The 24867-nt window shown below is 40.1% G+C and overlaps 1 protein-coding gene across 1 annotated transcript in view; it reads right to left on the minus strand.

The window, feature by feature from the left end:
* The window catches only part of LOC139713977 (GDP-fucose transporter 1-like), a 204674-nt gene that overhangs the window by 28625 nt on the left and 151182 nt on the right, over window positions 1–24867 (minus strand). Inside the window, exon 5 of the mRNA XM_071625703.1 lies at window positions 23460–23568. Coding sequence (XP_071481804.1) covers window positions 23460–23568 — 109 coding nt within the window. The remainder of the gene's footprint in view (window positions 1–23459; window positions 23569–24867) is intronic.

Here is a 24867-nt window from a genome sequence, read left to right on the forward strand (position 1 = left end):
TAATGTACTCAATCATAGTATTATCTTAGCTCTATAACTTCTGATTCTAGAGAAGATTTTAAAGATTCCTTCATTTTTTTTTTTTTTTTTGGGGGGGGGGGGTTTGGGCCCCCCTGAGGGCCCCCTGGGTGGGGCATGGTGCCCATTTTAAAAATTGAGATCCTAACCCCCTAGGGATGCTACCTGTCAAGTTTGGTGAAATTGGGTCAAGGGGTTCTCAAGAAGAAGATGAAAATGTACAATTTAGGCCCCATTAGAACCCCTCCCCACCCCCCTCCCCTGGGTCCCAAGGGGGGCACCCCAGATTCTGCCATGAACAAACTTGAAACTACAGTCATCAATGTACTAACTTATAGTATTAACTTAGCTCTATCACGTCTTGTTCTAGAGAAGAAGATTTTTACAGATTCCTTAATTTTGGAGGGTTTGGGCCCCCTGGGGGCCCCCTGGGTGGGGCATGATGTCCATTTTAACAAATTGAGTTCCTAACCCCCGAGGGATGCTACCTGCCAAGTTTGATGAAAATCAGTCTTGGGGTTTTCAAGAAGAAGATGAAAATGTAAAAAGTTTACGCACGACGGACGACGCACGACGGACGACGCACGATGGACGCCGGACGAAGGGCGATCGCAATAGCTCACTTGAGCCTTTGGCTCAGGTGAGCTAAAAATCCGGCGAAATTTGAAAATGACTGCATTTTCAGAAATTGGCGTGAAAAAAAAGTACTGAACCAAATATAATGATTTTAGTATCATGGCCATTTGGCATCATTCTGCAGAAGATGCTCTTTCTAGTGATGTCAAAAAATATATCACTTTTAGAACGCAAGTTACTGAAAATCCACCGTTCCACTTTTTTTGGGACACCCGGTATTTCAAGATTAGAAGCACAAAATCCAACATGGGCAGTGTTATAAAGGCTTTTTACACTTTTTTTACAATTTTTGCTTAGTCCCGTACCAACGGTGGGGCTAAGGGGGGGTCTTAGCCCCACTGTTGGTACCGGACTTTCCTTAGCCCACTTTCTGTTTACACTCGTTTTTGCCAAAGTGGGCTAGTCCCATCAATAGTCCCGTACTATCTGGCCCTGGCTGGTTCCAAATGAATGAGTGTAAACGGAACGAAAAAATAATCTGGGGCTAAGCGACGGAGACGAAGTCCGACCCCCACTGACCAATCAGAAACGAGATAATCAAGTGCCTATCTCAGTGAATTTAAAAACCAACATGCTCTGCTGGTACGATTAACCTTTTTCTGCTCATGCTCAAAGTGGAACCCCAAACTGGCTTATTGCACCTCATCTTCTCTGATCATCCTGACAGAGGTTGCAATGGCGTTTAAAATTCCAGTTCTGTTTCACACACAATATAGGGTGACTCAGTGCACTTGAACAGACCCTGGAGCAGAATGAAAAACCTTGCATTTCTCAAAAGTAGCCTAGTGGTATGTTTATTTTCTGTCATTATTTTGGTAGATAAGGAACATCAATTAAAGCCACAAATCTGCTATTTCAGAGTTTGATGTGAACTAAGAATCCTACCTGGCATCTTTTTGAGGGCTTTGTGATGCAGGGTCACAGTTGGATAGCTCCCAGTTTTCAGAACATAACCATAAGGATGTCACCCAAATATCTCATTTCCACAACCACATAAGGCCTCTAACGTGAGAAGTGAAATATGACATTGCAATGGGGACCCCATTTCCAATAAACCTATTTTTCAATTTTGTAGCCGCGCACACTTCGTATCATCAAAGTATCATGCACACATCCTCTTTCTTTGCAGAATCTCCTCCTTTGTCAATAGATTGATACGGTAATTCTTGAAATAATTATTACTTGTAGATATGATTAAAACTAGAGTGAATCAAAAATAATTCTATGTAGTTTTACATTTTCTAATTTTCTAAGGGAGCATTTATCTATATCATGGGTTTGTAAGTCTATTTTGCAGAGGGGCAATTCTGCAAAAAATGTCACTTTTCCTAAAAATCCTAAATCTGCTATGATTTGAAAATATATGAGCTACAGGGTCAAATTTAGTATCATATGCTAGAACTTGTCAAGTCCTTTCATTTGAGTGGTACTTTGATACAATTAAAGTGCATTTAGGGAAGGGATATTTATTCTCACTAGCATTCTACCGCGGGATCCCGCAAAGTTGCGGTAGGACGATTTGCCGAACGCGTAATACACGCTGAACGTTTTTTTCCTCGCGCAGCTTCAAGGGAAAAAAATGAATTGCCATCGTGCGGAGGAACGCCGTAGGACGCTGATCGTCCTGCCGTGGTAGCAACGGGCATGATTTATTCTTTGTGTGCACGCAACTACGGACAGATACTGAAGTGGTGCGCGCACATCCTTTCCCCGTCGGCTCTGTGGAACAACGTGACGTTTGAACGACTTGCTGGCCAAGCAGGGAATGCATGCACGATACACTTGTACACTAGCGCTGAAAATCTAGTACATGTGTCATGTTGCAGTGTGTATTTGGGCGGCTCATATGTCTCAGGGATAGAAACAGTGTGCTTCAATTTCTGAGTTCTCACGATCGTGAACATACACACTTTCTTTCGATCTCAACATCAGCAAAACTGTGTTTGACTTTTTTGCACTTCACAAATTCTCTGAGCTCTGTCCAGCACGATTATGACAAAGTTTTGTCAAAACTTTCTTTCAAATCACGCTCAGCAAAACTGTGTGTGATTTGTCTACAATCTAGCAAATTCTTTGGGGTCTCTCCAGCACGATCATGACATTTTTATTTTATTTTATCTTTCTTTTTTGTTCGATCACACGTTCAGGAAAACTGCGTGTTAATTTTTTTTTCTTTGAGTTTTGTACAGCACGATCAGGACATGTGAAGTAAACTTCATTCTATCACACACTTTCTCATACTAGTAGTAAGTTGGGGAAGCGTTTTGGAACAAGGAGAAAAAAATGCTTGACCGAATCGGGCAAGCAAATTATTTTGCAGCCATCCTTTTTCCCCACATTTTCCCTTCAACAAACCCATAAAATTAAGCATACAGAAGCTCAAACTAATGACTGTTTAGTGCTGCCACGTAGTTTCAACAACTTTCTAACACTTACTTTTTGATGCAACACCAACACTTGAGAGATCGCTATCGGAAGCACAAGGAAGTTGTACTTGAATATTCCATTGCAATTTGTGTGTGAATAATACTCTGTAGTGACAAAGCCCAATATTTTGGGAGTTAAAGTACTGGCAGTAAAAGTAGCCACAGCAGAGGAAACCTCATAAACAGCCATACAGTAACTGTTTGTGCACGTGTCCGTAGAGCACGCAGTGAGGAATTCGGAGAAACAAAACAGAATGCAGTCACGTAGACAAAGTTGTGAACACCAACTTGACCAAGAAGGAAAACATGAAAAATCCCAAGGTGGCAATGTGCCAGACTTGGGGAAGGGTGGGGCGGGTAGAATATAGAGCATTCAACAAAAGGAAACTGCGCGCACTGGTGCATTCCTGGAGGTTATAAACAGTCTGGGGCCTGGGGATGGACAGGTAGGGAAAGCAAGTCGAACACCGAGGGCGAAGACCAAGGATGTCAAACATTTTATACGATTCCTTATCACAGGTTATTTTTCTTTTTCCTCTCATTTCTTATCTGTATGATCTTTCATTTATCGGTAAAAAAAATAGTAATTGATGTCAGGATTTTAATAACTTTCTGTTCGTTTCTCACAGTTTACAATCCGAAGGTTTTTTTTTTAATAAAGAAAAAAAAATGAAAGAGAGAAAAAAGTTTTGGTTTTCCAAAGGTTCGCTTTACCAAATATCAAAAAAGAAGAAGAAAAGTTTATTATGAAGGTTTGTTGATTCGAAAGCGAAACACAATGTGTAATTCTGAAGATTCCTCAATCCCGAAACCAATAGGCCCTAAGTTTCGTACCATGCAGACCTTCACATGATAATTCGTTTTAAGATCAACAAACTTTTTTTCAGATTTACAAACCCTGGGAATAATGCCACATTAATATTTGTATTAACGAACCCTTACATTTTCTTTAACATAGATCTAGAGATTTTGCGTGTTTTAGATTCGAAATAATGGGGTCATCCCACGAGACCGACATCCACGACTCATACAGCCAACGAGTTCGACATTGAAAACTGGTCCATGAGTCATACAGGTCACGAGTCATACAGCCCATGCGTTCAACGCTAGGCAAATGAAGTTCACGAGTTCGACACTCGGTTAAAACGGCTCACGCGTTTGACACAAAATAAAAACAGCCCACAAGTTCGACGGATACAACACGGGATTTAATGTGTCGGTCTTGTGGGCCTTGTTTCCTTATGTTAAATGGGTTATTCAAATACTGGTTATTGATTGGCTAAACACAGTCATGTGATGGAGGCGCATTGGTTATGTTCGCCCATGGGTAGAACATTTTTGTAATGTTCTCCCATGGGGAAAACATTTTCACGTAACAAATGATAAACGATACCAAACGATTGAACGATCATATTTTCACACAAACGATAGGATAAATTTGCCTATTCCAAAATGTGAAAAAGCAGATGACCGATAACTGTAATGCGTGCGAAAGTGTGATGATTTGACTAACCCATAGGCCTAATATAACAGATGATGACTTTTGTTGTCGGGAACATCTACCAAACATTTCACCATCAGGGTTTGAAATGCTATTTCGGGAGGCTGTAAGTTCGACTTCGTCTCGGGACTTATAACCTCCCTCAATAGCATTTCAAACCCTTCGGGTGGAGCATTCGGTATTTTCCCTCCCCCGCCAGTGGACACCATTTTATGTCAAACTCACGGGCTGTATGACTCGTGAGCTGTATGACTCCTGGACTGTATATATGACTCGTGGGTGTCGATCTCGTGACGTGCACCTGAAATAACGAAACATTAGATTTCCCTTTCAACGGAATAATGAATACCGTGCAAAGAAATCAACCATTTTAAACTAAAAGATATACTTATACTTCTTACGATTAATATTTCAACGTTTTCTATACCTCCTTGTACAAGGTATCACTCACTGCTATATGAATAATCATCGATAAAAAGTAAACAATGTCGAACCATGTGGTTAACTTGTCTTGTCTTAAAGATTTTGTCTTTTCTTGATTATCCCTAATATTCCACAGGTTCGATAATGATAAAATAAAAAATTAGAGGAAGAAAGATCAAAGATTCCTTCATTTAATAACGAAAATTGACTCGGCATACTGCAAGTTCATTTATCCGAAAAAGTTTCGTATGACGAATCTTATTTCATTGCCAGAGAAACGAACCTTCGGAATAATGCCACAAGTGGGATAAACGAACCTTGTTGATATTTTCGGATTGACAAACTTCTAGTTGGCACTGGGAATCTGGGTGTATCGGATTTGCAATAACGAACCATCAGCATAACGAACCTTCTTTTTTTTGTGATGTCGAAAAAGAATGAAACTGATTTCTTACCTCAAAGATTATTCTTTTCTGAACTTTCTCCCAATGCCCGAGTAAAAAGAATGATTAGAGCATGTTACTCTGAAAGTGCTTTATTCCAAAGGTTCGTGAATCCGAAAATGAATCATATTCACACGGCCTATTAAATTCTCCGAAGGTTTTTTCAATTTTCTGATGGTTTGATAGTTCATCAAATATATATATACACTGAATATCATAATTATAATCATACAGGCCAATTATATGGATGCTGTCCATTATTCTAAAGGTTCGTTATTCTGAAGGTTCGTTAATCCGAAACACACAAATTCCCTATACCTAGAGGTTCGTTAATCCGAAAATGAAATTGGGTTTGTACAGGGTTAAATCATAAATTCCCTATATCGAGAGGTTCGTTAATCCGAAAATGAAAAAGGGTTCGTTAATCCTAACATTTGTGGCATTATTTTGAAGGTTCGTTAATCCGAAAATGAAATCGGGTTCGTTATTCCAAAGGTTCGTTAATCCGAAAATAAAACAGGGTTCGTTATTTTGAAGGTTCGTTGATCCGAAAATGAAATACGGTCCGTAACGAACCTTCGGAATAACAAGCTTTGTTTCATTTTCGGATTAACGAACCTTCGGAATAACGAATCTTCGGACTAAAGAACCTCCGGAATAACGAATTGTAGCCATATATATAAATATATATATATACATATATATATATATATATATTTTTTTTTTTTTTTTTTGGGGGGGGGAGGTATTGTATTTCGTTTCTACTGAACTGTGTATAAATGTAGTTATGTGAGTATAATCCGAAAATGAAAAGGGTCTGCTATTCCGAAGGCTCGCGTATCTGAAAATAAAATCGGGTTCGTACCGGGTAAACGCATAAATTCCCTAAACTGAGAGGTTCGTTAATCCGAAAATGAAATAGGGTCCGTAAGGAACCTTCGGAATAACGAGCTTTGTTTCGTTTTCGGATTAATGAACCTTCGGAATGATGAATCTTCGGACTAAAGAACCTTCGGAATGACGAATCTTCGGACTAAAGAACCTTCGGAATAACGAATTGTAACCATATATATATATATATATATATATATATACATATATATATATATATATATATATATATATATATATATTTGGGGAGGTATTGTATTTCGTTTCTACTGAACTGTGTATAAATGTAGTTATGTGAGTATCCATTGGTGATGGCCGTGCTTTTTTAGTGTTATTTCATGATGTGCATGTAACTCTGTATTACGTGTTAAGTCGACAACAGTTAATTATTCCGAAGGTTATAGGTAGTCCGAAAATAAATAAAGTTTGTTGTTATGACAGTTCGTTTATCCGAAAATAAAATTGGGTCTGCTAATCCAAACACGAGTGAGGTTCGTCATTCTGAAATTTCGTTTACAATCAAAGATCCTACATAGGTATCTGTGTTAAAATCCGAAGTGAAATAAGGGTCACCATTCTAAAGGTTCGTCGATCCGAGAATAAAAGAAGGTTTATGATTCTGAAAAAGAAATAAAATTCATTTTGTTGAAAAAAAAATGGTGCTATGAAGAGTCGCATGTAAGGCGTGACAGATTTATTATCACGAGCGTTCGCCCACGTCCGGCATGCCTTCTTATCTGTTAAGTAGCCAGCTTGGCTCGAGCTTGGCATGCACCCATGCCGTCCGCATTCGGGAACGCCAGCTTATAAGTCTTTTGTTTAGTGCCTTTGTTTCGAACACAATAGCGTCAACTTCACTGCGCCCAATCGACCACGAAGCCATCGCTCCATGTAGCCAGCGTTCGGGAACGCCCGGATCAAGTCTTCCCTTTGTCTTGTGCTTAACACTTACACAGTTGATTTCACGGAAGCTTAAAAAACGGACAAACTAGCAAACAAATGAAACCACCAAAGGCATTGCACTATTACGCGTTAGTAACGCTGTGATTACCTTAATTTGCGTCGATGAGAGGCGTAATCAAAAAGTATCCGAAATAGTATCCGAAATAGTATTTATGCCCCTTACATGAGCGTGAGACCACACTTGTAAGCAGCTTCTCAGGTGAAGCAAAATGTGTGTATTGAAGTGACAAGTGTATAAGAAAAACATTCACAATAGCTAGGGAGATTGACGGAAACTTGACACCCATGGCCGTGCCAGCCAGGCAACAAGCTGGTGGAAATTTCCAGGAACTTCAAAGCAGGTTTGCCGCCAGGCAAAACTGCAGGGTAAAGGAATTTGCGTACGCGCTGAATGGGTCGTAACCATCGTGTCAATTGCATGGGGCCTGGGAACAGGGGCTATGTATAGTACATGACAGTAACCCTGTGCTGTATAATACGTGCATGCTGATGGAGACACGTGCTGTAGTTGGCGAGAGCTAGCTGATGAGAGCTCCCTGCCTGAAACCAAGGGGTACTAGGCGAGCTCGCCTAGTACCTCCTTGCTGAAACCAGGGAGGTACATACGCATCTGGCATCTGGCTCTGCTGAAACTATGGAGCTATAGTACAGTAAACCTCGCTTAAGTCGACATCGCTTAAGTAGACACGATAAAAACATGTTGAATATGGCTAGAACTGCAACATTGCTGAGCCAACCACTCTTTTTGACCTTTATAATTCAAATTAATTCGTAAAACAGAATTATTATTATTATTATTATTACTATTATTACTATTTCGTTTTATTTATACAGGGAGGCCCCATTATCAGTAATCAAGTACTGTTTTCCAGTATCAAAACAAACACACTTCATAAGCGTTTTTATAACAACATAGGACTAAGATGCATGGCATGTGTCAATTTTTTTTTCTAAATAAAAATCTGCTATGCCTATCACACTCTATTTATTGAAAATAATTTTTCAAGAGCTATCAGTTATCCTGCATCATGATGTGATTCCGATAACTTCAATTGCGTAACATGTGGCTTCATGAATACATAAAGGGTATACCGAATTAATGTTGGTGTGAAAATCACATGCGGTTTGACCATTGCATGCATCCAGACTGACGTAGAAATGAGTGAAAATGTACTTCTGATAATAATAATATAGATGATACAATGTATATGTTGTGTCTATCGCGTGTCTCCGCATATCAATTACTTTATATTTTGTTGAAAAGTATATGTTCGACCGCTGTTCTGTTTCTCTCTGTAGTAAACAAATCAATCCAGCGAGAGTAGTAAATACTTCAAGAAATTACAAGTGACATAAGCACTGCTTCTGGTTAATTTCTTCCCCTCATTAATTTTGTATGTTTGTACGTAAGGTGTGCTTTCGTTGTTTTGTGTCTTTATCTAAAATATGATCTGTGCATAATCTGACTTGACCATGAACATTCTTTGGCGACGACGGTTATGCGGATTCGGTAAAGTTTTGGGTAAAACCTAATGTCTCCTGAGAAAAGACTAACTAATTTACCCGCGCTTGGAACGGATAAGTCTACCGACTCTCACCAGGGCCCTGTTTTATGCGAAGAGTTAAAATTGATTATATCGTCGATTTCAACTGTAAGTCTATGGCAGCCTGTGTGGTAACGAAATTTAAAATCGATTTTATCTTTTGATAAAACGGGGCCCAGGAAAAATGTCTTCAGTACTACATACAGTGCCTGCTACATGTAATGGACACAATATTCTTTAGCCGTATATAGTGTATGATAGGTTATCTTATAACATGCGGGAAGGACGGTACATCTTCTACAAATGGTTTGTCTCTCGTGGAAGAAAACCCGTCTCTCTTGCGTGAATTTTAGCTTCTTTTTCAAGCTTGCGTGAAAATGGATGGACCCATCGTAATCACAAAGTGAGGAACATCGTTGTGAACATAAATACTGAAAAATATGCAAGAAACAGTAACGGTCATTTTCATCTCTCTCTGCAATTAATTATTCCGAAATTTCGTTAATCATATAGAATGCAATTAAGTTTGTTTTGATGAATGCTCAAGTTATTCCGAAAGTACGTGAACTAGAAAACGAAATGCCTTGATCTTATTATGATATCTTGCTAGGATAGTATATATATTCCACTGCTCAAAACGCAGTGAAGGGGAGGGGGGTTCATAAAGCTGTTCGTAAAGATACGACCGACTTACGAGTGACTGGTGATCAGTTCTTGTGCTGAATTATGGAAATTCTGATAAGTATAGCACATCAGAACTGATCACCAGTCGCTCGTAAGTTGTTCGTAACTTTACGAACAGCTTTATTAACCCCCCCCCCCCCCCGTAACACGAATGTGATACTATGCTTCAATGTCATGTTGAGTTAACTAACCAAGTCAGTGGTAATTTATGTTTTAAAGTGACAGAGTATGAGAAAGATATGTATCAATGTTATATTCGTGTGTATACATTAATTTTGATGGTTTATAGTACATGCAAATACCATGATCTCGGCAGACGACTGACCAGCATCAATTGGCTCAACTGGTTTTCCTATGCTTTTTTACGTCGCCTACAGAATGGGTGTCCTCTGGTCCTTTGAAGGTATTCATACTTGCTTATAAAGCACCCTCTTTAGTTTTTACAATGGGAGGGGAGTAGCAGCAAGAAACACCCTCGTTTAAAAGAGGCTTTTCGTAATAGCAGGTATGCCCTTTTTCTTCTGCTTCCCTTGTTTTGGGGCAGCAATAATTATTCAGCCATGGAGCTACAAGCAACAAAACTTGTAGCTCCTTGCTTAAGATGCACCCGACACACAAAAGCGCACCGACGCATTCATTTTGCGGCACGGACACAAACACACCGAAGTTCACATCAGGCTGCCGTATTGGTCGATGATAGATACCGTCTTATGATTGAATGATTTTCTTTGACACCTCATAGGAGAATGCTTTCGCCTTATTAAGGTGATGAGGAGCGTAAACGCCGCCGTGCGTCGCTATAAAGAACGACTGCTCTATTGTTTCGTTTAGAGAAAGAATCAGGTTGTGAGCTTGAACGGAAACAGAACCTGAATTTTAAGAGATTGTCAGGGTTTTGTTTGTTTTTTGTTTGTTGTTTGTTTACTTGTTCGTTCGTTTGTTTGGTTGTTTGTTTGTTTTTGCTTTTTAGAAAGCGAACTACCGACAATGGCGTATAAATATTCGTATTTAAGATTTAAAGGGATGTGGAATTGGGTTGTGTAAAGTTAAAAGCCGCGTTTACACCATGTTCCCGGCAACCACGGCAGTCACATTTCAGGCCATCACGGACAAAACGGGACGGACGTGAAACAACGCTGTGAGACGAGATAGGCAAATGTGACAGGCCATGATTGCCGTGGATGCCGTGTCACATTCTTAAACTGTTAAAAAAATTGCCAAGGCAGTCCCGGTGCTAATGAGGAATTTTGTATGCCGTGATAAAATGCAATGAAACACGACGGCACGTAATAGACCCTAACAAAACTTGAAGGCGGTCCGTAGCGGGACGGGACGGAAAATATTGATAGTCTATAGCCTCATCAGACGCCGTGAGAACAGCGTGTGATAGCTAGAAGTTCGCCGGGGCGAGGATTGGAACGATCCGAACAAGACTTAGAATGCGATGGAGGGGGACGAGTGGGGGGTTGGGGAACAGGAGAATGTCTCAACTGCATGTACTAGTATACCCACAGCGCACTGCATCTCAGGCAAATGTCAAATGAGGCTGCCGTGGCCGCCGGGAACATGGTGTATACAAACACAGCTTTAGAGTCTGTAGAATCCACATTTATATCTTAAGGCATAACTAAAACTTGATTTCTTGTGACTCTGACACACTTTGATAGACTGCGTCATTTCTGTGCACACCATGTACATCTAATATTCAATTCCACAAAAAAGACCTTCGACTTCCAAGACCATTCTCCCGCCCATCATTCTCTCTCTGCATCTTTTTCTGTTGTTATTTTGTTCCACCTATGGGGATGTATTCTATGTTCGGCAATAATAGCGTGTTTCATCGTGTGTTTTGTTTTGTTTTGTTTTATTTCATTTTTAGATTTAAATCGGAAAAGCAATATGGACGGGAGGTAAAATTCTTGAAGCAACTTTACAGTTTAATTTTTAGTTTGACATCGTTCTTATATTGATGTTCGTTGCACCTGTAAGGTTCTTGTAATGTGAAAGTTAAATAAGATTCGCTATATATTCTCGCAAATTCCCTCTGCCTTATTGATATTCGTTAATGTAAAAAATGAATATGATTCATTAATCCGAAACCGCACGGATTTTGTGATTCTAAACGTGAATTTATCGGGATATGAAATTAATTACGTTACTCAGAAAACAAATAACATAACGTGTTCCTTTTAATTTCTGGGATTAACAAAACATCAGAAAGCAAAGCTTATTTAATTTTTCGGATTTTTAGTCTGGCATTGGGGGTTAGTAGTTCGGAAAATAAGTATGGAAAATCTTTGAGGCAAGAAAATAAGTTGAATTTTTATTATGGCATCGTTATTTCCTTTGCCTTATGTTCATTATTCCGAAAGAAGAATAAGGTTCGTAAATCCGATGGTTCTTTTTGCTGAACCCACAAAACATGCAAATTTGATATGCCTTAACTAATGTGTTAATCCAAAATTGTATTAGGGCTCATTAATACCATTTGTGGCATTATTCTGAAGGTTCGTAAATGTGAGAATGAATTACGTGCATGGTACGAAACTTATATAATTTTTGGCTAAAAGAAAATTAAAAACGCCGAATCTTTTCCTGTGACGGGAATATATGGGTTATTTCTGAACGTGACAACGTTTACTTCTTTGCACGATATTCATCATTCCGGAAAAAAAAATATTCAGATGGTTGATTCATCCGAAAATGGAAAAAAGGTGGGTCGTTTATCTGTAAAGAAATTATCATATTCGTGGTAAGAAACTTCATTTTCGAATCAGCTATATAATGTCCGAAATTTCGAAACTTATATAAAAAAGAAAAGCGAACCTTCAGCATAATAACAAACTTTAGCAAATCGTAACAGTTTTTTTTTTTAAATCGAGCAGTGTGGAATAACAAATATCCGACATTTGTTTTAGCATGGTATGGAGCAGAATGTTACTGCTATTCACTTCCAAAAGTAAAAGCAATCATCTGACATTTATTCTGGCATCTTCTGGAGCCGAATGTTATTGCTATTTACTTTCGAAAGTAAAGCAAATATCCGACATTTATTTAATCACCGTACGGAATTGAATATTACTCTGATTCATTTCAGAACGTCAGAGGAAACATTCGACATTTATTTTAGCATCTTCCGGAGCTGAATGTTATTGCTATTTACTTTCGAACATAAAAGCAAACATCAGAAATTTATCTTATCATCATACGGAGTTGAAAATCATTATTATTCATTTCCGAACGTCAAAGCAAACATTCGACATTTATTTCAGCATCTTCCGGAGCCGAATGTTATCCTTATTCATTTCCGAATGCAAAATCAATTATCTGACATTAATTCAAGCACTGTACGGAGCTGACTCTTACCGTTATTCATTTCCAAAAGTATACGCAAACATTCGACATTCATTTTAGTATCATACGGAGTCGAATATTACCGTTATTCATTTCAAAAATTAAGAGTAAACATCTGACATTCATTTTAGCATCTTACGGAGCCGATTGTTACCGCTGTTCATTTTCGAAAGTAAAGGCAAACATCCGACTTTTTTGGTGGCCCGATCGGGCCACCAAAATCTTCATTTCTGAAATTTGGGTGGTCTGACGTGCGTTTTTGGTGGCCCCGGGCCACCGTAAGTGTCGAACCTTGACTAATGTCATCGAAAAGTAAACCAGAATGCAACTTCTTCTCGCTTGTGAATTATTGCTTGTGAATAATCGCAAAACTTTTGGAAAACCAGTCCTGTTCATGACGCTTGGAAACTGCGAGTCGTGAGAATTTTGCGAACTCGTGCAATGTTACTCCGTAGCGTATGCGACTGTACTTGACGATTAAAAATGCATGTGGGGTCGCAATCGTTTGTAAACTGTCTGAAGTGCGCGATTTCTCTCACTCGTTTTTGCCACGCGATTTATTTTTAACTGGCAAGAACGATGTGGAATTCTGGCGTCCACCATGAATTGCGCACTTGCTGGCGCAAATTGTTCTTTTCATAGGTGAAGCCGTGCGCGGAAAGCACATGGTTGGGATAATCCTTGCGTTCCTAAAAAGCGGAGAGGAACGCCATGAATGCGACTTGTGAGCAAGCCCGTTCTGTTGCGTCCAAGGAACGCCCTCATTAGGCTGATGAATAGAGGGATTAAGCCCCCCCATTCTGCACGCAGGAGGAACAGGGGCGTCCCCTAACAAAAGGAGGAACGCGAGCATTCCCCATGCGGCCGAACGCTCGCGATAGTAAATCTGTCACGCCTTATGTCAACGTTGCATAATTATTATGCGTCCCTGTGAAGTAGAAATTCATCAACGATCTGGTGCATATTTTGGGTGGACCACTCGGAAAATATAGTGAGAAGATACGAAGGTGCAAAAATAAAGGAAGCCTTTAGTATTGTTGCGTGATTTAAGTTCACATGTTGATGTGTACTGAAGGTGAAAGGCTATTGAATTTTTTTTCCCCATGTATCGTGGAAACTCAATATAGATCGTCTAGATCTGGGCCTAAGGAGATCTGATATAACAAAATACTTGATATAACAAGCTATTTTCTCAGGTCCCAATGAATTCATTTCCTTTGTTTTGTATCATTTATTGACTACTGATAAAAAGAACAAGTTGTCTTCATCACAAGGGTCTCGTCACACCAAGTTTCACTGTATTCATTTTCACGTGGCATTTGGTGCTGCGAACTTTGGCTTACTGCTTTATTTTTGTTGTTTCTCATACCCTCTCATTTGGTACGATTTCTATCCATTAATATTACTTTATTTGTTCCCTTTATATTTTGTAAGTATCTAAAATTAATTCACACTGTACACATTTTCGTAATGGCGATTTCACCGCTTTGCTGCAGTATTTTCGAAGGAAGGTTGATCCCAGTCACTTTGGTGTGCTGCGTTTCATCTTTCGTAGTGTTTGTGTTGTTGTCGAGGAGGTTGTTGGGACTTCGTGATTTGTTTGCTAGCCTTAGGTGTTTATCTTGAAGTGATGATGGTAGTCATGTTTCCAAATGTTAATAGGAATAGGACAAAATGATCCTGAGTGGTGGTGATGATAATTAGGGCCTACCAATGCTGGTATAAAAGACAGCTTGCTGTAAATGCTGAGCATACGTGTTAAGTCCTTTGTCTTATTTCATGTCTCCCTCTTTTACTCTTTTTTCCCCTGTCATGAATGATGAAAATAAAAATTACTTCATGTCTACCTAACAGCAAAAAGAACCATGTGCTAGCAACCTTCATAAAGTTTAATCTAATTGTTCATTGCCAGCAAAGAATAAGGGAGAAACAACAATAAATAGAAGCGAAGAGATTGGTATGCAGTCTGTTCAGATCGAAGACACCTGACATCCCCCCCCCTCAACCCCTCCCGGAAATTTCCATAAAACCAGGTGCCAGATGAAAAAATGGGCGCACTAGAATTGTGAATAAACAGCTCTAGTGTAAATAGTTTGGAAATATAGATCAAAGAACTAGCTCGAGTTGAGTTAAGAAATCATTGCAAGCATCATGATTCTTTAGCCTTTCTTTTGGCCCATAGTAGAAACATTGAACAGTTGATCATAGTCTGGGATTATAGTGTATACTTGATTATTCTAGCTGTTCCCTGAACTATAAAAAGGGATCGATTAATCTTTCAATTTATGGAATCACAGAAAGATATGAAAGGTTTCGTTTGGCGACACAAATTCATGAGTATGTAATGCAGCCACTACTTGGTTAGACAACAAAATCACAATTTCACGCTCATTAAAACTGTGTATTCCTTTTCAGTTTGAAGGAACTAACTTCACCTATAGATGAACTATGACGTTCCACTACATACGAAGATGATTTGGCTGTCAACATTTGTTTGTTTTTGTTTGTTTGTTTTTTGTTATGTTTTGTCTGGGTTTTTTCCCTCGTAAAAAACATGATGATTTCTTCGTACCGAATGTAAACTGTTTACCGTAGTCAACCCATTAAGCGCAGCAGCGGCGCATTCGATCCATCCAACTTGCAATAGCCCATCAAACAAGGCATCACTGGAGCACAACTTGAAAGTGAAACCATGTGTTTTGAACATCGGCACATCCACACACACACAATGTGGCATTTAGCGATCATCGTTATGGAGGACTTTCTGATTTCAGTCAGGGGAACAGAAGCTGGAAAATTTATGAAAATGATGTTTAAAATCCAATAAAATGAAAAAACCTAAAACAACACATGGCTATGTTTTATAGTAAATAATAATTGAAAATGCCGAACAAAAATATACATTCCCTCACACAAAAGCTCTCTTGAGAAGATGAAAGTATTCCCCTTCTCACTTAACTCTTAACGTGCCATGGTCGCCGAACGGCGACCTTAGTCCTAACGTGCCATGGTCGCCAATCGGCGACTAAGAACAGCGAGAAAAGCGTTGATCATTTAAGTTCTTGTGGTACCGTAATGTGTTACACCAAGCAACTGCCAATGATATGTACTGATAGCTGATAAGCATAGCCATCGTTTCCACTAAAAATATGAGCATGCTTACATTGGAAAATTTTGAGTAAATACACGATTTTTCAGCTAGATGTATTTTTTTCACATCGGGAAAATCCGTAGCGGTCGCACCCTATGCGAGATGTGTATGGATCAAAAGTCTCATAGGTAAACCACGCGTGTGTATGCTATTGACTCTGCGTGTATTGTCTATGCGGTTCCACTCGCATTGTTCCGCTTGGACGCTGTCCTGCGGGAAGCTGCTGATTTTGTCCCTCAAAGAGGGTCAGCTTTCGTTCGTCGGTCAAGTCTTTCATCCTTTTGTTTTGGTGAATGTCACTAATCGTCCCCACGCTAGCATAGGAATTGCGCGTGGACAAAGGCCTGCCGATTTCAATAGAGTACACCCGCCCGCGGTTTGCGTAGACAAAAGGAGGATTAGCAGGCCCTTCCTTCTCAGGTGGACAAAAGACACTATTCCAGGGCCCAGGACAATTACTTTAGTTTCAAATATAGGATCTGGGACTAAAGGACTCAGATTTGGGAATGAATTACTGAGGCAGAAAGAGAAATTGCTAGGACAAAATAAACTGCTAGTGTCCTTGGAATCATACAATTCTAGAAGGCAATGTTATATCATTTGAAAGAGGAAATGTTGCTCTAAAACTTTCTCACAGAGTCAAGGGAGCGTTCCATTGAAGAAAAAACAAGACTGACTCTCTTTTTCCATACTACACAAAAATTTTTGATAATTTCTTTAATGTATCAAATATTTCTGCAATAATTCAGATTCAGATAGATATTGTGGCAAACTGACTGCATGACACGAAAGAGCAAACATTTCTTGATATATGTTGTGTAGAACTTAATTCAAAACAGTCAATAGTTTCGGAGATATGGCGGTTTTAAATTTCATTGTCAGTCCAGTTTCGAAACGTTCTGGCGTTAGGTAAAAACCTCTGGCACGTTAGGGGTTTTGGGCCTGGCACATTAAGAGTTAAGGTACCAATAGTGGAAGCTTTCATAATAACCGCAGCAAGCTTTTGGAGGTTCATGTACCAGTACTTATTTATTTTTTTTTAAAGTGTAAGTATTCATCAATCAACACTGAACATTGCGTAGTTTGGAATTTTTTTTCGTGCTGGTGACCAGCTCGATACTGTCTTCGCCACATGTCATGACGTTTTTGTTTTTTGTGTTCTTTTAAGAGCCTCTTGGCCTCATATGTCGGCAAACAGCTAGAAGAAGGAGATTGAAAAATACGAATTCTGATGAAAAAAAAAAATGAATTTTAGAACTGCTGAGTAGGCCTTCTACCATAGTTTTAATTTGTGCTTCCAAAGGTTGGCAGCTTTGGCTACTGGATCACTCACACATGGCTCGCTTTGCGATCTGCTGGTCCAGGGATTGGGCGCATACAGTAACAGTGGCAACTCTCAGTGATTGGAGAGAAGTGCATGTAAAGTTTGTGTGGCGGAATCTCGGTGAAAGAGGTATAATATGGCAAGTAAAGTGGAATGGGTAACAGCCCGCGTGCGATGCAGGTACGTCGCACGCGAATGATGATCTAGCCGAAATACAGTTGCCTAAACAAGAGACCCGCGGGTCTAGCGCTCACCTGAGTATCGCAAGTTCACCTTTCACGCAGTCACTTATCTAAATTATTCACAGCTCTACCAAAATTTGACCAGGCATTCTCAAGTAGAAGATGAAAATGTACAATAAGGGCCCAAATTTTTACAGATTCCTTTATTTGGGGAAATTGGGGCCCCCTGGGGCCCTCTGGGTGGGGCATGGTGCCCATTTTGATAAATTGAGATCCTGACCCCCTAGGGATGCTACCTGCCAAGTTTGACGAAAATCCATCATGACGTTTTCATTAATGTATTCACTCATAGTATTATCTTAGCTCTATAATTTCTGATTCTAGAGAAGATTTTTAAAGATTCCTTCATTTTGGGGGTTTGGGCTCTCCTGGGGGCCCCCTGGGTGGGGCATGGTGCCCATTTTAATAAATTGAGATCCTAACCCCTTAGGGATGCTACCTGCCAAGTTTTGTGAAAATGGGTCATGGTGTTCTAAAGAAGAAGATAAAAATGTACAATTTAGGCCCCATTAGGACCCCTCCTGGCCCCCCTCCCCTGGGTCCCAAGGGGGGTACCCCTGATTCTGCCATGAACAAACTTGAAACTACAGTCCTCAATGTACTAACTCATAGTATTAACTTAGCTCTATCACTTCTGGTTCTAGAGAAGAAGATTTTTACAGATTCCTTAATTTTTGGGGGTTTGGGCCCCCCTGGGGGCCCCCTGGGTGGGGCATGGTGCCCATTTTAACAAATTGAGTTCCTAACCCCCAAGGGATGCTACCTGCCAAGTTTGATGAAAATCGGTCACGGGGTTTTCATAAAGAAGATGAAAATGTAAAAATTTTACGCACGCCGGACGCCGGACGAAGGATCGCAATAGCTCATCTGAGACTTTGGCTCAGGTGAGCTAAAAACCGCATACCTCGAGCGCCCAGCAAGCCACTGTCGATAACGCGTTCGAAGGAAGCCGCAAAAAATATTTTTTAAGGGGGAAGAAACAAAAAACTGAGGCATGGCGCAAAATTGGCAGCTACAATTTACACCCCGCCTTGAGTAAAACGCCTGGTGAGGATGGTGCTCATCGCAGAGTAATTGCACCCTAATGCTGAGTCTGATACCTGTAACATCATGGGCATGGATTGAGGGTGAGAGGTATGGCAATTTCTCCGCTAGATTTACTAGCCTGAACTATCCATCATAAGATAGTATCTGGGAAAGTTGCCCCGTAAGGAGAGCTGACACCGAGTAATAATTGGTCAGAGCTGAATAAAATAAAATATATTAAAATTGCAAAAGAAAGTTATTCGTATATGTGCAAATGCTGGTTATAATGATCACACGGATCCCCTTTTCTTCTGCTTTAAGATCTTAAAGGTGAACGACATCCACACTTTACAAAATGCACTTTTGATGTTCCGCTTTAATACTGACTTATTACCCTCTTCATTTATTGATATGTTCCAGCTGAACTCAGAAATCCATTCTTATCCTACAAGGCAAGCAATGGATGTACACTTGAGTAACCCTAAAACACTCCTAGCACACAAATCAGTAAGACATACTGGCCCAGATATCTGGAATAGACTTCCACTTGAATTACGTAACATTAAGTCTATTCATTCATTTAAAAAAGCAGTAAAGAAAATGTTGATTTCACAGTACCGGTGATACCTTCTGTAGAAACACTTGATGACTCATTCTTTGTTCATTGTTGTATCTATTATGTTTCTTTCTCTCCGAGTCTCTGCACGTGCGGATGCACCTGCAGTATACTGTCCTCCTCTGATCCACTGGGATTCATTCCCTCTCTGTTGTTCATAATTCATGTTATGTCGGGCGAATCATGGTTCACTATAACGTCATGCCCTGAAAGGGCACGTAGAAATTTATGCTGTGTATGTAGATGATTGCTTTTTGTCTTCTTCTCTTTTTCTCTCTTTCTCATTCAATGTAACTTTTACAAGACAAAAGCAACACTTATTATGTGAATACATCACTGTAATTTATTAGTATAAATACAGTATGTGCATGTATGTATGTGTCTAGGTATAGAGGTATGTCGAGTTGATCTGGCGATAGACTAGTATCCGGAGGTTTTTATCATCTCCTCCCCTTCCTTTCTTCTTCTTCTTCTCTCTCTCTCTCTCTCTCTCTCTCCCTCTCCCTAACCCGTATTCCACGAGCATCATGTTGGACCCTCTTGTTTTTCTTCACTATAATGTTATTTGTTATCGGTTGCCAAACAGTCAAGCGTTGTGCTTATTATTGGCAATCGTTCTGTATGCAAATTATTAACATGTTACTCATGTAATTATACTACAGATGTATTGCATAATTGATGAAAATGATGAAAATTGTATAAAGTATACTACCGGTATTTTGTACTTTGTTAATGAAATTGCAGAAAATTGATGTATTTGAAAAAAATGGCATACAGAGAATAAATAAATCAAATCAAATCAAATCAAAGCCTCAGATTTGTGTATGTACCATTTTAGAAATCTTACTGGACACCACAATTTGCCATACTCTACAGACAAAGAGTTTAAAGTGATGGAATAAAAACTTATCCAGCAGCTCAAACTACTATGAACTAGAAATGTCGCTATGGCGACTGGTATGCCTCCGCAATAATGCATGATTCTCCTAATAGGTCTAGATAGTACAGGTGGACAATGTGTGACTACATCTTCACAAAACTGGCAAAATATTGAAATGACAAGGTTGTCACAAATGTGTTGAATGTTCACCTTCCTTGACCTTGGTTTAATTGGATGAATAGGAGAGCATGTATTTGGGGATTTAAGGACTTTAACTTGACTTTGACCCATTCATACATTTATGCATTAAGTAATTTTCATGGTACGGGCATGGAGAAAAAGTGCAATTTCTGTACTGAATAGTAAATTGTTGCCATGTTCATCTGGCCTTTGACCCTAAAATTCATAAGATAATCACTTTCAGGTAGAACATGCATAAATATGCAGTAAGTTTCATGATAAATTGAGCCACTTCCGAGATATGGAGGAAAAAGTTGTTCAGCACTTTCACTTGATCTTTGACCTTTTGACCTTTGAGGCAAAAAAAGAAAAGGAAAAAAAGAACTCTCCAGAGAATTTCTATTAGGTTACACATGCATACACCAGGCCTCGAAATAGGATTTTGGAGGGGCAAGGCCATTTAGAAAAGGGCACTTTTTCCAAGAGGCCAGGGCACTTAAGTCAGTCAGAGGGGCACCAAGGCCACATTGGAAAGGGCATGTTTGGTGTTTATGAAAAAAGAAAGAAGAAAAACAAACCGAGAAAAACAAACACACACACACACACACACACACACACACACACACACAAAGTGCAACACACAACAAAAACCTCTTCCCTACAGCTGTAACACATTCCCTATCTCCGCGTTTCTATCAGGTGAAACGACATTTTTTAAAACAGGAATAAAACAACAGTAGGTATTGATTGAAATTCGACACCCTTTCAGGCCAGCCAGGCTGCCATGAAACTTCAAAGCACATTCTGACAGCTGGCTGGCAAAACCACAAAGGCAAAGGAATTTGCGCGCATGTAGATTGCTATGATTTATAGTCTGTGACAGACAGTTCATGACCTCCAAGAATGTGCCAGTACGCGCGGTTTCTTCTGTTGATTGGTCTCTCTCTCTCCACCCCTCCCCATTCCCCAGTCTGGCACCCTGGCATCGTGGGATTTTTCTTTTTTCTTGGTGAACTTGGAGTTCACTCTTTACTACTCTATCTGAATATGCGCTGCCTAGCTAGTACATACTCGCGGCCGCTGCGCTGCGGAGGCAGTCGGGACGGTAAAAGCTGGTCGGGCGTACATGTACGTACACGTCGTCTCGTATCTCGGAAAGATACTTGAGTTTGAATCAGATATATCGGGACGCGAGTGAACTGAAGGTATGATATTTGAGATCAGGAAAGTTGTTCAAGCTTATTAAAGAGACTTTGAGAAAGGGCATATCATACGTCATAAACAATAACTTTCATTCTAAAAGGGCACCACGGCCCCAAGAAAAAGGGCACATTTTTTTTGGCCGTAACTTTGATCAAAAAACAAAAGGCATTGCGGCCAACGAGAGGGGCACCGACGGCCATGGCCGTCGGTGGCCGTCGGTTAATTCGAGGCCTGATACACCAAGTGTAAAAAAAAAAAAAAAATCCTGCTGGCATTGCATGAACATGAGGGAAATGGTAAAATTTTGAAGTGTTGCACTTGACCTTTGACCCCATGAACCCTACATTCTCTAGATAATCACTGCCAGTCAGTACATGTATATACTATGTTCCATGAAGATACCTTGAACAATTTTCCAATTTACAGAGAAAAAAAGAAGTTTTAATACTTTTACTCGACCTTTTGACCTTTGACCTTTGACCTCATGACCCAAACTTTCACCAGAGAATCTAAATTGGGTAATACATGTATACACTAAGTTTCAAGAAAATATCTTCAGGCATTGCATAGATATGGTGGAAATAGTGAAATTTAATGTATTTGACCTTGACCTTTGACCTTGAGCACGTGCACCCAAAAGTTGATAGGCACAACTTCACCCCCTAATACACATACAAGCCAAGTTTCATTAGGATACCTCAACAGGTTTTGATAGTTACCTTGTCCACAAAATTCATTACGGACGGACGGAAGGACGGACAACAAGAAAACATAATGCCTCCGGCACCACTTTGTGGCGGAGGCATAACAAGAAAACATAATGCCTCCGGCACCACTTTGTGGCGGAGGCATAAAAAGAATTGAATCAGGTCAGGGCCTGTGGTCTCGTCTCTGGCTACGACTGTGTAGGTGGGAGTTTTGCCCTCTGCTTCATGCACTGTGGTATTCTCTTTGGACTTGGTCATTATGGATTTTGAAGTGTCGGCAGGAGCTTTACTGCTCTTCGCACTCTTTTGGGGCATGTTTTTGCCATTTTGTTGGGAAGACATTTGGATATTTCGGACTCATTCAGACTTTTCTTTCCATCCCCTTTAGCGCTAGTACTTATCTCCCACTCCAGAACGGAATGAATGGGTGAGACTTGCTTGATTTGCTATCTTGTTTAGGTGGCAGGACTACCAATCATGGAGCCTTTATATAGTGGACTCCCGTTACAACGAAGTCCTCGGGACCGGCAGTTTTCTCTCGTTATATCGAAATTTTGATATAGCTGAACAAATTAACAATAAAAACACATAAAGTGGATAATGTTACAGCCCGAATTTTTACTTCGTTATAACCGTGTTCGCTATAAAGGGAGTGCAGTGTAATTCCTAGTCAGCAAATTCGAGAAAGAATACAGACAACAGGAATTTCAAGGGTATGAATAGGCTTAATTAGACCTATTACTGAATGTGATTAATACCTCCACCTAGACCTGAGGGAGTTAGTTCATTCCTTAGTCTTTTTGTGTATGTTTTTTATTGACTGGAAAAAAAATCACTCTGCTAAAAAAATGAGAAAGCAGTTTGAGCCACAAGTTTTGCAACCGACCAACCGACCAACCGACCACCTGGCCACCTGACCTCAGAGTAATTCTTATTTTCCTCCATACACACTATGTGTGGGTGGGGGTATAATAATAATTTCAAAAGCAACAGTGTAATTGGGTCAAATAAGGATATTTATATTATGTTGTTGTTGGAGATACAAAATGCATAGCCCTTGCAGAAAAAAAAAAAAGACGAAGCATATGTACATGCATGGTCTTATACACAGTGCAGGAACAGGGCTCCCTGGGCAGTTGCCTGGTCACTAGGGTTGGTTCTGATTGGCATAAGAATGGCAAATGTTAGATGATAGTCAAGTAAAGCGATATGAAGTAGATACAAGTTGTACTTTCGGCTTGGCTTACCTAGGGATCCTTCCTCATTAACACCCACAAGGAATCCTGCTATGATGATGACACAGCACAGAATGGCACGGAATGAGGTTGTCTGCTTTAACATGAAGTACGACAGGCTCTAAAAGGGAAGAGTATGATAACAACAGGCAATAGTACATCAACAAAATGGTAGAAAAGGGTTGAACATCAGAGTCAAAACTGTTCATAAACTTTCAGATGTCACCATCTTTCTATTTCAGATGTGACAGATTTAAAAGATTTAGACAAGAAATTTCAGACCTGATGCAGATATTCCCACGTTCAGCTACTTACTAATGGGGAGCCTGAGTGAGAAATCATGACTAAGATAGGCAAAAATGTGGGTCACTGAATGGTCACCTACTTTCATCAAAATATTGGCCTGTTTTCGACGATGTCATAAGTAGCCTAATTATGCTCTCTGCCAACCAACCACAGGCACCTTGCTCCCTACACAGTTCGAGCTGTGTAGCTTGATCCCAAACTATTGCTTGATGGAAAATGGAAGACAATATTCTTAATCTGAGTTCAGAAGTGGAAACCAGTGAAGAGGAGGAAAGAGGAGACGATACTGAGTCATGATCCTCAAATTCAAACAGTGATGATGGATACTTAGGTGATTTTAGACCATGAAACAACCAAGACTCCGCTGCTGATGCCATTGTTGTGGCTGGAGAGCCGGCTGCAGTTACACGTACAGGGGCAAGCTGAGACAGCTACATGATTGTGATGACAATGATGAACAGTTTTGCAAGGAGAAATGTGACTGTCCAGCTAAAAACCCACAAAAAGTCGCAAACTTGGATCGCCGTAATACACCAAAATACAGTCAAACCTGTCTATAGCGGCCACCCAAGGGAGACGGAAAAAGTGGCCGTTATAGACAGGTGGCCGCTTTAGACAGGTAATCCAACTTCGTGTGCATTGCTTACATGTACATGTATCATCGTTGTATCCTTACATGTACATGTATGTGTGTACGTATGCACACACTGTGTGTTTCATGCATTTGACCATGCCAGTGTATATGAAATTGTTGCACAGTAGTATGTGTTTTTGTCGTGAAGAAAGCTTTACACTGGTGCATTTTTATGACTAAATGAGGGATGAATGCAGCGGTGGTGATCACTAAACGTTGCCCGCGAGGCTGCAAAGCAGAACAAGAGACCCGCGGGTCACGCGCTCACCTGAGTATCGCAATTTCCCTTTCCATGCATTCTTGCACACTCTTACCTGAGAACATTGGAAACTTAGGTCTGCATATGGACCCCCCCCCCCAACTCCAGGGCGGGGGGGGGGGGGGGGGGGGAAACAGCCCTGGATCTACAATGAACAAACTTGGAACTAAAGTCATCAATGTACAAACTCATGGTATTAACTATGCTTTATCATTTCTGGT

This window comes from Diadema antillarum, unplaced genomic scaffold (genome assembly GCF_040938485.1).
Source record: "Diadema antillarum isolate AM-2024a unplaced genomic scaffold, OU_Dant_1.0 seq00002115_RagTag, whole genome shotgun sequence".
Classification (NCBI taxonomy): Eukaryota; Metazoa; Echinodermata; class Echinoidea; order Diadematoida; family Diadematidae; genus Diadema; species Diadema antillarum.